This window comes from Curcuma longa, unplaced genomic scaffold (assembly GCF_044706935.1).
Source record: "Curcuma longa cultivar G26 ecotype Majalengka, Jawa Barat unplaced genomic scaffold, ITB_CL_G26_1.1 contig_26854, whole genome shotgun sequence".
Lineage (NCBI taxonomy): Eukaryota > Viridiplantae > Streptophyta > Magnoliopsida > Zingiberales > Zingiberaceae > Curcuma > Curcuma longa.
Genome location: NW_027433240.1, coordinates 1 through 15903, shown reverse-complemented (window position 1 = coordinate 15903; position 15903 = coordinate 1). Strand labels below are relative to the sequence as shown.

Sequence of the window (15903 nt, the reverse complement as noted above, 5' to 3'; positions counted from 1 at the left end):
CATTTATCTTCTGAATCGGGAGAAAAATGTTACATTTTATGCTTTGTTATCTAACCATTTAGGGTATTCAAGATAGTTTTATCAGGCTCTAGTTCTAGTTTCTTTCAGATGTGACTTAGATGCTTAAGTTTATTGCAACTTTGCTAATTGTTGATTCCAAATTTGCAGGTTCAAATTAGTTCTCACGCATTTACCTTTGATCGTCGATGCTATGAAAGACACAACTGAATTCTTAATTCGAGTCTCCTTTATTGAGGTATGCAGATTAAGTTTTTATGGTAACTCAACAGCCTAATTCCTGTGTTTTGGCTATGCAGATGATCACTTTAACTTATTGTGATATTATGATCTCTTTCACATTAAATTCTTTCATGTGAAACTATTTTTTTAATTAAGCTTTATATATTTGCATATATATATATATGTGTGTGTATTTATGTATGTGTTTTTTTTGCATAAATTGTGTTTTGGCAGATTTTTAAGGAAGAAGTCTTTGATTTGTTAGACCCTCAATCTCATGCTGCTACAAGAATTGAGGGCGCAGCTGTAGCCAAGCCAACAACCTCCAGAGCTCCTATCCAAATTAGGGAGACAGCTAGTGGTGGCATTTCCCTTGTGGGTGTTACTGAAGCAGAAGTGAGATCAAAGGAAGAAATGGCATCATATCTGACTCGTGGATCGATTGCTCGTGCAACTGGAAGTACAAACATGAATAGTCAATCAAGGTTTGAGTTCATCATATAACTGGTATCCAAGTATTACCAATGTCATGTATTGGTCCCTTAACATTCCTTGGAAGATTTCTGATAAGGCATCCCCTACATTGACGTTTAGGTAGGAAGTCGTGCAGTTGCATGTAGATCTGTACATTCATTAGGTATACTAGTTAGCTTGTGACATCAGATAAGTTTCTGTTGCTATATCTTACTACTTGGTCAAAATGACAGTTATTTTTTTGTTTTTCTGTGAAGCCATACATTGTGGTCCATAATGAATCTCAGATGATGAATATGCATGATGCTGAGCAATTAGTAATTGCTGTTACTTGATAAATCAACTACAGTTTCAAAGATTTGTATAATAATCCTTTTGAGCACAACAATGCGAAATTAGCTCATGCATAGTGCTTTATGGTTAGCTAATAGACCTATATTTTACTTTTAAAAATTAAGTATTGACATATTGTAACTTAATAATTGGTTGCTTTAGACAATTAAAGATCATGGTTCATGGCTCATGGATGAATTGATATCTTCTACTGCTCAAATTAGTCACACATTAATCTTGAGTGTTAATTGGATTTTCATTATCTATTCTCTCATGTAGTCGTTCACATGCCATCTTCACAATATACATGGAACAAAAGAAAATTAGCAATGCATGTAACGGAATGGCTTACAATGAAGTAGCTGGCGATGACATATTACTTGGAAAGTTTCATTTAGTGGATCTTGCTGGATCAGAGCGTGCAAAACGAACTGGGGCTGATGGACTCAGACTTAAAGAAGGTGAAGTATGCTATTCAAATGTAAAAGCATAATCTTTGATGACTAATGTTGCACCATAATATATAGGCATACATATAAATAGGGGCTTGCTGTCTCTTGGCAATGTAATCAGCGCACTTGGAGATGAAAAAAAGCGAAAAGAAGGTGGACATGTTCCTTATCGTGATAGCAAGTTAACTCGTCTTTTGCAGGCATGAAGCTTTCCCTCTCCATCTTTCTATTTATTAGTAGTAGGTCAATGATATCAGTGTTCATGCTATAAATCATATCGATGAGTAGACTTAACTTATGCCTTGCATCATGGACATACCACCTTTTAAATTGACATGGATACCTAACTTTTACACACACAAGATATGTGCACCTTAACACAATGTAGCTCTTTTTCAGGATTCTCTTGGTGGCAATAGCAAAACAGTGATGGTAGGTATGAATTATAATTTGTTTGTCCTTTTTGTTATTGCATTCTTTTGTCTTCTATTTTGACAAACTGATGTATGTTTGATTGTGGCTAGCTTGTATTAGCCCGGCTGACTCCAATGCAGAAGAGACTATTAATACTCTTAAATATGCCAATCGTGCAAGGAATATCCAGAACAAAGCAATGGTACTTTGCTCCTTAAGGATAGAATATTTGATAATTTATAATGCCTCATGAGTGGATCTTACTATACCTTCTAATTGCAGATAAACCGTGATCCTGTTGCTGATGAAATGCAAAAGATGCGTAGCCAATTGGAGCAATTACAAGCTGAATTGGTATTTTGTCGCGGAGGTTCATCTTTGGAGGAATTTCAGGTATAGAATTTCTTGCATGCTATTACATTTTTTAGAAAATATGCCAGTGTTGATGATTGTACCTATAGGTTCTTCGTCACAAAATATCATTGCTTGAGACAAGCAATGGAGAGCTTCGCCAGGAGCTGAAGGATCAGAAAATTACCTGTGATCACTTAAAACAATGTGCTCTTGATGCCCAGGTAAGTATATATTTAATCTCTATGGAAACACCTGAGAAACTATGATGATCTAATTGCAAGTGCCACAGATTTGATTTTATGTGCTGTAGTGAATTAAAGTTGTTTCTTGGACCCTCATATTTATATGCATGTTATAAGTTATGAACATCTAATCAAACTCTTGCTTTAGGATATGATCACTACTATGGTGTTTGTTTACTGTAATCTTGTGGAATGCCATTTTCTTTCCTTTTTTTAAAAATGAGAACTATCTGTTATTTGGTCAGGTAGAAAAGGATAAATTAATTTTGAAGATTGAATCTGCTCGCAATGGAAAATCTTGGGATGAGATTGATGAAACTGAAAAGGATAAGGTTGGGATTGCAAGTTCAACATTGCGAATATCTCCTAGGACAGTTGTTAATGTTCTTGTATGATGATATTTGTTAAATATTGAGCAGGAAATAGATCTTATAAAAGGTTATGCTTCAAAAATTCAAGAGCTGGAAGCAGAGTTGATAAGGGTTCAAAGCTTTTCTCGTCCTTGCAGAAATCTTATGATGGATTTTCCTACTCTGGATGATCCAAGCTCAGGTTGTGATGCAAGAACTTTTGATGATTCCAGTAAGTAGATGAAAGCCTGTCATTCTACGCTGTTAATAGCATTTTATTATGGAATCCAACAATTTTAGTTTTTTCATGTTCATCTGTTGCATAGCAAATAACTACATAATGATATCTGTGTTCTAGTCTTGTACAAAGACAGACAGATAAGAAGTTTGGGATTATTCTGAATCTTCGGCTAACTAAATGAGTAAATAAATTTAATAATTCTGTTTCCAAAATTTTTCCAAATGTTTACTTTAAATTAATACTTCAACTTTTTTAATTGTTTCAAGTTTATCTCATCATTGACATGTCACTTATGATTTGGTTTTCTAGGGAAAATAATTGAACATCATTATTAACAGCAAGTTTGTCTTTGGGTAGACAAAGGGTATGGAGAAATGGTCTCTACTTATTACAAATTTTAGGTTTGTTCTGCAAAGATTGAAAATGTAAGGTTAGCAGTTGGATAAGTATTAATTTGAAGCGAGTGAGAGTACTGGATATGTTTGAAAAAAGAAGAAAAGTTTAGCATCATTTAATTAATTATTTCCAAAAGAAATTTTCCCCGCTAATTTATATCTTGTTATCAATTGTCACTCTACTGGTTGTCAGACCATTCTTTCTAGTTTTTAGACAATGTTGGACACATAGGATTCTTGAGCATGAATAATTCTTTTCTAGGGTTTGTTTTTCATTGTATGTTTTTTAATCTCATGCGTTGAGTAGGGAAAGTTGTGTATTAACTTTGAAACAATTGTTAATCTCTTGGTTTCTGTGATATCATTACCAGAAAATTTTCATTCAACTAATATTTTTTTTATCCTTTGTGATTTGGTGGGGACTGGTTCTTCTCATGTTTGTGTATTTCTTTTGTAACTGGTTATGCCATTGAACACATCCAATGGCCTGTTTTGTTTGGAAATTGAATATAGAGGCAGTAGTGAAGAATGGTTTGTTTAGTATCAAAATAGGTTTTATCTTGTATATTTCTTCCATAACTGAATTATCCATTTTAAAATTTACCACAAAATTTTATAGGTGAAGCAGAAGAACAGGAGAGGGAACATTCTATTCTCCAGCATCAACTTGATAAGGAGCTTCAGGAGTTGGACAAACGACTCGAGCAAAAGGAGGTAACTTATGATGTTGACTTTAGCAAATTTTTAAGTTTTCACGGTAAGCTTGCATAAACTTTTCAATGTGCTGTGAGCCTGTGGCCATAAGTATTATAAAATTTCTTAAGGAAGAAAAGAAAGAGGATGCAGGAAGACCAATACTTTTCCATTGATTTCAATTCCTTCAGCCAATATAAACACACCATTAGGAAAAGAATTGTCATTTTAGCTCCAAATTCTCAATGCTGTTTGCAGAGCATGTAGATCTAGTAGCAATTTATAATGCACATCCAATTATTAGATAAGATTTGGAAGTTTGTTGGTAATTGAAATCCTTTTACCTATAACTTTTTTTTCTTTTGTTGTTGCTAAAGGCGGAAATGAAGCAATACACAGGGCCTGATACAGCATTTCTCAAGCAACACTATGAAAGGAAACTTTTGGAGCTTGAGCAAGAGAAGAAAACACTCACAGTAAAAATCCATGTTTAGCACCTGAAGAATTTGTTTCATCGTGTCATTCTGTTTTCTTTTGCTTCCGCAGAAAGAGATTGAAGAACTTCGCTTCAGCCTTTCAAATCTGTCATCCACTTCTGATGATGGTGCCCAAAAGCTCAAGGCAGATTATCTCCAGAAGCTGAATATGCTGGAATCTCAGGTTTATCAAGAATAGAAAGTGTATTCTAGTTAGCACGCATCATTTGGTAACTAATTTATACATAATTTAATTGTGTTTTGAAGGTATCTGATTTGAAGAAGAAGCAAGAGGCACAAGCTCAATTATTGCGACAGAAGCAGAAGAGCGATGAAGCAGCTAAAAAACTACAAGAAGAAATTCAAAGGATAAAATCTCAGAAGGTTTGTGTTTGATAATCATAAGTCGTCTAAAGATTTTAAGTATCCATTGGTTGTTATGCTTAATTAGTGATGCCTAAGTAGGTCCAGTTGCACCATAAAATGAAGCAAGAATCCGAGCAATTTAGGTCCTGGAAGGCTTCACGTGAAAAAGAGGTTCTCCAGGTATTGTGTGGTTATGAATCATGTGCGCATATTATTTGACTTATTTTGCACCACTTAATTCCTGGAAGTTGTTAATTGTCACACTTTTTAAGATTTCATGCAGTGATGTTGAATTATTAAAGTACAATTAGTTTTCTGATGTCATTTAGTGCAATAAATGTCTTCTATTGAAATCCAATATCTACTTCCATTAGCTTAAGAAGGAAGGTCGAAGGAATGAATATGAAATGCACAAACTGTTGGCTTTAAATCAACGGCAAAAAATGGTAAATATAGTTAATGAATGTTTATTTTATGAAATTTCTTATTGCAACACAAATGCACAATAATATCTTGCCTGTTTGAAGGTCTTGCAAAGGAAGACTGAAGAAGCTACTCTGGCCACCAAAAGATTGAAGGAACTACTGGAAGCGAAAAAGTCCTCTCGTGATGTATCTGGTAAGTTCAAGCTTGCAAGAGTTGATTGCATTATTCTCACTCTTACTTAGATCTGCTGTTGATTGTATCCAGCTATTGGAAATGCAAATGGCCCTGGAATACAGGTATTAAAATGTAAATTGTATCTCTCCTTTCTCACATGTGTGTACATGCACACAAACACATAATTCACACACACATCATATGTATTTTCATTGATCTAGGTCACTTCACTATGCACTTTCTTGAACACTCTTATTTGTTGTTATATCCACCTTTTGATTCATGAATCCTTGTTAAAGGCTTTGGCAAAAACGATAGAGGATGAACTTGAGTTCATGCTACAAGTGCATGAAGTAAGATCAGAGTATGAGAGGCAGCTTCAAGCGTAAGATTGATCTTCCTTGCTTTTCTTACTAAAAGTTCTCTTTATTCCTGAACTAGAGATAGGCTACCATTGTTTATATGAATTTTCAAGCCAGAATTATAGCTACACTATATTGTCGGTTGTTCCAGTAACAAAGCATGTTTTTCCTCATTTTAGTTTGAAATTGCAAAAACAGAGAACTGAGTGAGTAGTTGTGTGGGATAGTCCTATAAAATGAGATATTTTTGAATGACATATTCTAGAATTTTGTGCATTGTTTTTCTGTTATGCCACCAATTAGCTATTTGGGAATAGTTTTCTTTTTCATGAGAAATGCACACATGCACTGTTTTCAGTATTATAAATGTCCTTCACTATCCAAAAGAATCCTTTGACATTGTTAAAAATATTTTTAAATATATATGGTGTTTGTCATAGCTAATTAATCTCTTTTGTATCAGATATTTGCATATTGATTAATGAAGCCATTTGTTGCTCAAATAAGAAACATCATGACAATGCAAAAAATCAGGATGTATTGTATTAACTAAGAAAACCAACATCCATGTAATCTGTTAGCTTTTAGTCTAGATGATAATACATTAATTTATCCATTTCCATAATCTGAGAAAACTATTTGGCTCCTCTTCACTGTTGAGGATTTTTTAGCCTCAGTCTATTTTTATATAAAACCAATTTTTGTAGATAATCCTTTCAATGTTGTGTGTATTAGCTAGTCATCTCCTGCAGTTATCTGTGTCAAACTACACCATTCATGTGATGACACTTGAATCACCATTTGTACTTGGGACAATGTTTGTGTTGTTTGATAAAGTTTTATGATATGTTGCAATTAGAAAATTAAAAAAGCAACGGATGTCTCCCATGAATTTGTTGGAAGAAGTTGAGAGAACCTTACATTCTTACATTTGATCTCTATATGTCGCAATCATGCTTGGTAGGCATGAAACTAGCCATCTAGAATCAAGCTTCAGCTTACAGTTTACATGAGACATGTGTTGCATCCTACTGTTTGCATTCATCTTTCATTGCCATAAACTCCAAGTGAGGAGAATTTTTTCTGACCACATCAATCTATTAGAATTCCTTTGGTGTCAAGAGAAGTAGGCTGGTAATTTGGATATTATTTTGGGAGGGGTGATGCTGCTCATTAATTTGATCCCAATTTGTTGTAGTTCCTAAATGTAAATTTGTTTAGGCTTTTTCTTGATTCACTCAGTGGCTGTGTTCAGTTAACTATATCTTTGTTTCTTTTCCATAAAAAGCTTTGGGAAGGTCATACATCTCAGACAGTGAATCAATAAATATGTGTACAATAGAAATTCTACAGGTAAATGGCATTGTTGGACGCTTACTGCCCATGTCAATTTCTTTAGAACCAAGCAAATGAACTGCTTTAGGACTGATTTCTTCACTTAGTTTGGAAGATTGGACCAATTTAGTTGGTTTGTTGCATTTGTGGTGTCATCAATGATATTAATCACATTTCATGCTAAAATACAGGAAAGGTAAAGTTCAATAAAAGACATTGTGAAAAAAAGTCTATTCTTGCCATTTTTTATTTTTGAAATTTCTAACTAGCTTGATGGATTTTTGTGCAGATTGACCTTTTGTATTTTTGAGTTGATGTTAAATTGTATATTATATATATATAACTCAGTAGATGCCCTATTCATAGTTGTAAAAGTGTTGATGAAATATCTCACTGCTATGGTTTCTTTCCCTGCTACAATTAATAAAGATAAAAGGTCAAAGTGAATTGATGAAAAAAAAAGAAGCATTTGAGGCGTGCTACAATTAATATGTACAACATATTCAATATTTTTTGCTAAAATTTGAAAAATATCACCTACCTAAGCTTGGAAGATGGTACTTGGGACATATCCTTAACTCATGTTTTTGCTATATTCAGAAGGGCAGCAATGGCTAATGAGCGAGCAAAGCTTAAGGAAGAAACCGGTGACACTCCTCAGACAATGTCACCAAGTGCTAGAAATTCAAGGATTTTAGCTCTTGATAATATGTTGAAAACTTCATCTACTACATTGGTTGCCATGGCCTCACAATTATCGGAAGCGGAGGAGCGTGAACGTGCTTTTAGTGGTAGAGGACGATGGAATCAAGTCAGATCACTTGCCGATGCAAAAAATCTAATGAACTATTTGTTTAATTTGGCATCAACATCAAGGTATGCAGACACATTATCCATGTATATTATGTACACGATTTCAAATATTTTCACTTTTAGGAGAAATAGTTGAATTTTAACTGTACCGATTTGTCAAGAGAAACTTTATGTGACAAAATTGGCAAGATGGGTCTCTTAGAATCCATAACTGAAATGCATTTTTTATTCTTCAATTGATACTATTTTGTAGGTGCCAGTTGCATGATAAGGAGGTGAGTTGCAGAGAGAAGGATTCTGAAATAGCTGAACTTAAGGATAAGGTGGTCAAACTTAATATCTCAAAGAGACAGATAGAGGAGCAGCTGATGGTAGCCCAGAATCACATGCAGGTTAAAATTTTGTATTTGCATTCAATTACTTAGAATTATTTTCATGTTTATAATACCCATGAAAGTTAGTGTCTTTATCACCATGTAGGTGCCAGTTACTGCTCAAAATAATATGGAAATGTTGTTCTGTTATTGATCTAAGATCAGAAGAGCCTCAATTCAGAGCTTTGGAACAAAACACATAATAAGAATTTTCCTTTCTCATTTAAGATCATAAGGCTGCATCCTCCTAGTGTCTGGGTACCTTCAACATGCTTCTGCTTTTTTCCCCCAGAATCTCTGTGGATCAAACTTGACTGAGATTTGAAATGGAAAATATCTGACTAAAATTGGATCACTTGTAGATCAATTTAATGTGTAAAAAAGTCTTGTAAAATCACAACTGGATGCAATCATACATCTTTTATTAGCTAGGTTCTTATTAGACAGGGGAAACAAATTTCTAAGTTCTTAGATAGGTAGAGTAATACTTCTTGCACTTGAACTTTCAACTAGATGCCCAATTAATATCATGTACATTTGTGGTTTTATGCAGCACTTAGAATTTTGTGACACACTTATTGGCTATGGCACTTTAAACTAAATAAATTCCTTGGCACTTTTGTTGAGGCATCACATGATGTTATATCTAAGTTCTTAGATAAGTAGAGTAATACTTCTTGCACTTGAACTTTCAACTGGATGCCCAATTAATACTTCTAGCACATGGGTTATGAGATTGTATTCCAAATTCAATTTTCCCTCGTAGATTGTTAATATTGATATGTTTGTCTGCAATTTGTTCAAATTTATTAGTATAATTGCATTGATATCCTCAACTAAATGACTACTTGCATTGATATCATGTACATTTGTGGTTTTATGCAACATTTAGCCTGATCTTTCATTTTAATAAATCAAGACATGGAGACTTAGAAGGGGAGCTTTGGTGCAATGGCAAAATTGCTGCCGTGTGACCTAGAGGTCATGGGTTCGAGTTTCGAAAATAGTCTTTTGCAAAGCAAGGTCAGGTTGCATACAATAGGGGATCCTGTATTAACGGAAGCTTTGTGCACTGGGCTAGAGTTTCAATTTTGTGACAAACTTATTGGCTATTGCATCTTAAACTAAATAAATTCCTTGGCACTTTTGTTGAGTGCATGATGTTATATCTAGGTTCAACTATTAATTCATTAAAATTTTTAAAAACTAAAGTACATCTAATATCTCTTTGGTTTTATCAACATGATCTCGAAAAGCATATCCCCTACATGGATAACACATACTTAGAATTGGTCCCCAAAAGTCTATTATAGTTTAACAACTTATTTCCAACATAAGATTCACATTCTTGAAAATGAACACTTCTCCAAATATAGAAAACAGATGGGATTATAATATTATTTATAGAGGGAAATACTTTTAAGTATATGTTCAGGTTTATCTATATTATACTTTATTCTCATAAGATGCTACACACAAGCTAAAAATATCAGTGTGACATGATAGGTACACTAGGAATTTAAATATTGTAATGATATACATATGATATGACAACAATGGAATTTCAATCCTTGGTTTTTTATTTGTAAGATTTATATTCCTTGGTAATTGAAGCCTATAAATTTATAAACTTTGATAGCAGTATTTGTGGATTAGATTTATTACAAAATTAAAATCGGTTATATATCATATCTTTATGAAGATTTTCGTCCTAGCTTTATGTGGAATAGGATCAATATTCATGACATAAGCTTTTAGGTTTAGATAATTTTAACGCTGGCTTTGTTGGTTTAAGGTCACCTTGGACTTTTTGATCTAGGTTTGGGATTTGGATTGACGGTTCTATAAGAATGCTGCAATACAAACATAATAATGTACAAGTGTATGTTAAGGTTTACAAATGTATATATCGGAACCTTTCTTAACTAATTAAGCCTTTGGGACTATAGTGTCTGTGGCTTGCGTTGCATCCTTCTTACCTTGTTTCCGGAAAGGGAAACTGTTTGTGGTAATGTGTTAGGTAGCAATTTTCCAACCAAAGTAAGTATTTAATCTAACTTTTTTCTTTTTTTTTTATAATGATCACTTGTCCTCTATGTAAAAGAAATTTAATGACTTTTCTTTATAGCTTTGGTGAGACAAGTGATCATCTAATTGCCGTAGTCATTGTTATTGTTGGCTTATAAAATTCCAAGCGGCATTTGTTGTCTTGTGTTTGCTTATTAGCATTGCATCTTCAGCAAAGTCTCATTAAAGCACGTGTCCTCAGTATGATGACTGAGCTTAGTTCTTTACCCTCAAATAGATTGCTTTACACGTCCTTCATTTTCTAAATCAGATTATTATGTTCCATATGCTTTTCTTAATATTTAGTGTTGCATATGCTGGACATAAATCGGATTATTACCTTCAATCTGATTATTATTGTTCCAGAGATTACTGGCACAGAAGAACAAGAAATTTGATGAGAACTCTGGATCCATTGCGGGCATCTCTGAGGATGATGTGCCTTTGCCAACTAAGCATAAGGTAATCTTACTATTGACAGTAGTTCAAAATTTCGTTCATTGTATTAAGTATTTATGGACTTTTTCCCCAACTCTCTTCTTATATTTTGAAATGTACCTTGTATGCATGCTAAATTTGATCCTTTCCCCCTATTTGTTTCGCCATTGTCATAGAAAGTCATTCCATCCAGTAATTCCTTTCTCAACCCTATACATTTGTATGTATGCATCGAGTAGTAAATCTTGTGAATCCTGGATTGCTGTCTTTTCTTTCTTTTAGTTTCATGCTCATTTAACTATTCGTTATTCTGTCCAGAATTCACGTAAGACTCAGAGTTCTAGTCAGAGTGTGAATAATATGGATGATATGGATATATCCGACTCTGAGATGTTGGAATCAGAAGCTGAAGCATCGGATGATGCATATGAATCATCAGACTCAGATTGGGTAGAATCTGGAAAGAAGAATAGACAGACCAAGGATGAAAATTCTGAGCTTCATCCTTGCTGTTCTTGCTCGAGGGGTTCATCCTGTAAAACAAAGAGATGTGAATGTCAAGCTCTTGGTAGTCTTTGTAGCGCCTATTGTGGATGTGTTTCTTCGAAGTGCACTAATAGAGAAGGCGGTAAAATGATTGATATGGATGGACTGTCCAATGTAGATGCAGCAGAAATCAGGGAAAACTTTGACTGTTTAGATGATGAAAATAAAAAATTGGTATCAGAAGGAACGAAGCTGCTGCAGAGTGCACTCAGTAAGAAACCATCAGATCTGAATGAACCGAAGTCAAGAATGCCACTATCTGATATAAAAAATGTGGTACGCCTCCTTGATTTCCTTAATCTTGATTGTTTTCAAATTCTCAAACTTGCTTCTGATTTCTCTGAGATGGTTTTGATACATCTTCTTCACTTAGATGCAGTTTTAGTTACATAATTGTTTACTAGGAAAACTCTATCTTGGTCACAAGTTTGACGTTCGTGTCCCTTTCAATTAGGTTAACCAAAATACAACCGCGCAAGCTCGTCGCAAAAAATGGCGCAAGTCAACAATTCAGCTAGTTCCAGCTCTACCTGTTGCAACATCCTTGCCGCAAAACAATGAAAACCAAAGGCTAAGGGAAGATGTTCCTCCTCTAAGACTACCTCGAGCAATGGAGCCTCTGCAAGTCGACAACGATCCTCCATTCGGGGACAGGAACTCGTCCAGAGCTAGTGAATCCGCTGCAGCAGCTGGCAATAAAGAAATGAGAAGCATGATTCCTCGAAGTTCAACGGCTCGGATCCGGAAAACATCCGATGAGAAAGAGAACATGTAGGTTGTCATCCTCGGGCAGACTTGTTCTTTATCCACCCACTTAATGGATCTTGCTGCGTGCAGCAGCATGAGAGAGAGAGAGAGAGAGACTCCATTGTCTGATCATCCTTCAAGTTGTAACAATTATTTAGGATCTTGTAATTAGTTTTTGTTAGATTCCAACTTCCCATGAATCATAACAAAGTGCAAGGTAGAAGGTAAAATGCACTGATTACCTGAGAATATTTTTCTACATGCGATTTGGATAATTAATATTGATATTCTTTTCCATTGCATCGAATAGTTAGAAAATGCATAATTTTTTTTATTACTTTAATTGAATAGCGAACAGTGGCGTTTTATGTGTGCTGTTCCCCCGCCAATTGTTTCAGTAGGTCCTCCCGATCTCCGTACGAGCTGCCCCCCTCCGCCACAGCCTCCGCCGCCTTCCGTTGGAGCTCCGCCGCCCGCGCCCTCACTTCGGTCCACGCTTCGCTCTCCGACACCGACTCCGCCAGCACCTTTGCAAGATCCTCCGCCGCCGGCACGCCTCCGCCTCCTTCCCCGACTCTCACCGCCACGCCTGCCACCTCCACCAGCAGCCATGCGTTCAGGAACTGATCCGCCATCATCGGCCACGCCAGCAACGGCACTCCCGCCGCCGCCGCCTCCAGCACCGAGTTCCATCCGCAGTGCGTCACGAACGCCCCCACACCGGCGTGCGCTAGGATCGCCGCCTGCGGCGCCCAACCCCGGATCAGCATCCCCATTTTTCCAGCCTCAAATCCCTCCGGCAGATCCGCCCCCGATCCGATCACCCACACGAATCGGACCCCGCTCCTCTCTGACTCTAGCAGCCGCGATGACACCGATCTCAGCCGCTGTCGCCGTGTACTGGCTCCCGAAGCAGATGTAAACCACGGATCGCGGCGGGCAGGCGTCTAGCCATGCGGTGACTTCCTCTGCCGGGACGGAGGTGGCCCCTCCGCGGTCGCTGGGGGCGGCCTCCAGCAGGATCGGACCCACCGCCCATACGCGGTCGTGGCCGAACGATCGGCGGAGATGGGCGAGATAGTCATCCTCGAGGACAGCGAAGGTGTTGATGGCGGCGCCCCAGGCGGCGGCGTTGGCGAGGAAGGACTCTCGGGTGAACTCCCAGTCCGGATCGCCGGCGACGTAGCCGCGGAAGACGGTGGGGAGGCGGGAGTAAGGGAAGGAAGGGGAGGAGGGGAGAGCGGAGAGGGAGATAGGGGATGCAGAAGCGGAGGGCATGGTGCGCCAGAGGAAATCGAAGGCAGAGACGACGAAGGCGCCGGAGGTATAGAAGGCTAGGTGCGGAACGGAGAGATCGGCAGCGAGGTGGTCCCCGTGTTGAACAGGGCCCCCCTCTCCCCCTCCCCCCTCCCGCTCCCTCCGCCCCCTCCCGCTCAGCAGGGCCCCCCCTCCCACTCAGCAGGGGCCCCCCCTTGTCGCCGCCCTCCCCCTCGGGCGCCGCCCCCGTTGAACAGGGCCCCCCCTGCCGCCGCACCCCTCCCACTCAGCAGGGCCCCCCCTGACGCCGCCCCCTCCCACTCAGCAGGGCCCCCCCTTGCCGCCGCCCCCCTCCCGCTCAGCAGCGCCCCCCCTTGCCGCCGCCCTCTCCCCCACCCCCCCCCCCCCCCCCCCCCCCCCCCCCCCCCCCCCCCACCCCCCCCCCCCCCCCCCCCCCGGGGCGCCGTCCCTCCCGCTCAACAGGGCCCCCCCGGGCGCCGCCCCCCTCCCGATCAGCAAGGGCCCCCCTCCCCTCAGCAGGGCCCCACTCCCCCCGCGCCGCCCCCTCCCGCTCAGCAGGGCCCCACTCCCCCCGGGCGCCGCCCCCTCCCGCTCAGCAGGGCCCCCCCCCCCCCCCCCCCCCCCCCCCCCCCCCGGCGCCGCCCCCTCCCACTCAGCAAGGCCCCCCTTGCCGCCGCCGCCCTCTCCACCACCCCCCCCCCCCCCCCCCCCCACCCCCGGCCCCGGGCGCCGCCCCCTCCCGCTCAACAGGGCCCCCCCGGGCGCCGCCCCCCCTCCCGCTCAGCAAGGGCCCCCCTGCCGCCGCCCCCTCCCCCCCCGGGCGCCACCCCCGTCCCACTCAGCAGGGCCCCCCTTGCCGCCGCCCCCCTCTCGCTCAGCAGGGCCCCCTCTGCCGCCGCTCTCCCCTCCCCCCGGCGGCGCCCGCCCCCTCCCGCTCAGCAAGGCCCCTCTGCTGCCGCCCCCCTCCCGCTCAGCAAGGGCCCCGCCGCCTCCTGCTCAGCAAGGCCCCCCTTGCCGCCGCCCTCTCCATGGGAAGAAGAGCGGCCATTTGCACTGGAGCACAAAGTACAAGATTGCTGTGGAGGCGGCAAAGGGCCTCTGCTATCTCCACCATGATTGCTCGCCGCTGATCCTCCATCGAGACGTCAAGTCGAACAACATCCTGTTGGACTCCAGCTTGGAAGCTCATGTGGCCGACTTCGGACTCGCCAAGTTCTTGCAGGACTCCGGCACTTCGGAGTGCATGTCTGCCATTGCTGGTTCTTATGGTTACATTGCTCCAGGTGACCTGACCTGACCTTCATTCATTCTTTTGCAAATTGCAATCCAATCTACTGCTTAATTCGTTTAATTTGTTCACAATATCTATCTATAAAATTCACTATCACTGTTCTCATTGTGGAATCTCGGCGTCGGCGTAGAGTATGCATACACCCTCAAGGTGGACGAGAAGAGCGACGTCTACAGCTTCGGCGTGGTCCTCCTGGAACTGGTAACGGGAAGGAAGCCGGTGGGTGAGTTCGGCGACGGAGTGGACATCGTCCAATGGGTGAGAAAGGCGACAGGCTCCAACAAAGCGGAGGCGACCAAGATCGTCGACCCCAGGCTGGACGCAGTCCCCATCCACGAGGCGATGCATGTGTTCCACGTCGCAATGCTCTGCGTGGAGGAGCGGAGCGTCGAGCGGCCAACGATGAGGGCAGTCGTCCAGATCCTCACCGAACTGCCCAACCCACCGCAGAAGCACGGAGAAGAATTCCGCCGCCGGAATTGGAAATCTCCTCCTCGGCCTGAGTCGCCACCTTCCCAGCCAGGAAACTCTCAATCAACAACAACAACAACAATAACAAAGGTTTGACTAAGCATTGAATTCCGGTACTATCTAATCTAAGAGTTGGCTTGCTTTTGGGATTTGAAATCGTTTGACTGCTGCTTGTTTAATTGTTTAGTGTGATGTTGCCAGTGTTAGGGTTTGGTTCCAGTAACTACTAGCTATGAATGATCTGTGATGGAGAAATAGAATGCAATGGCTCATTCACTGTTCCATAGATTTTAGCTAATCACTGTTCGACAATGCGATGAAATTTTTTTTGAAATAAATGTGGTGCTGCTCATCTCATCAATCAATGTAGAAGAAAACAGTAGGTGGCATGTAGCTATCTGACTGAACAAGCTTCAAAGCTATGCTTGAATGAATGAAGGAATCCTCCATCAGTGACTGTGAGGTAAATTTAGTACAGAACAAAAACAAAGGAGGCAATTTGAGCTTTATTGATTAAAGAAACACTACCTTTTGACTCAGCATGCATGGAG

General features: G+C 40.5%; 2 protein-coding genes and 1 pseudogene across 2 annotated transcripts; 2 read left to right on the top strand and 1 right to left on the bottom strand.

Moving 5' to 3' along the window:
* Window positions 1–202: 202 nt before the first annotated feature.
* On the top strand, window positions 203–12415 carry LOC141818943 (kinesin-like protein KIN-4C; the record flags this gene model as incomplete). The annotated part of the gene is given in 24 exon segments (XM_074706339.1): window positions 203–256; window positions 475–725; window positions 1327–1508; window positions 1575–1699; window positions 1899–1935; window positions 2024–2115; window positions 2196–2306; window positions 2375–2488; window positions 2755–2841; window positions 2929–3091; window positions 4115–4209; window positions 4566–4664; window positions 4735–4848; window positions 4932–5048; window positions 5130–5210; window positions 5405–5476; window positions 5558–5648; window positions 5721–5752; window positions 5930–6015; window positions 7928–8203; window positions 8394–8532; window positions 10948–11043; window positions 11338–11841; window positions 12020–12415. Coding segments are annotated over 24 exon segments (3339 nt in total), but the record flags the coding sequence as incomplete, so codon positions are not given.
* Window positions 12416–12493: 78 nt separating this feature from the next.
* Window positions 12494–13698, bottom strand: LOC141818944 (flavonol 3-O-glucosyltransferase UGT89B1-like; annotated as a pseudogene).
* An 874-nt stretch (window positions 13699–14572) lies between these two features.
* Window positions 14573–15688, top strand: LOC141818942 (leucine-rich repeat receptor-like serine/threonine-protein kinase BAM1; the record flags this gene model as incomplete). The annotated part of the gene is made up of 2 exons (XM_074706338.1): window positions 14573–14873; window positions 15012–15688. Coding segments are annotated over 2 exons (738 nt in total), but the record flags the coding sequence as incomplete, so codon positions are not given.
* Window positions 15689–15903: the final 215 nt, after the last annotated feature.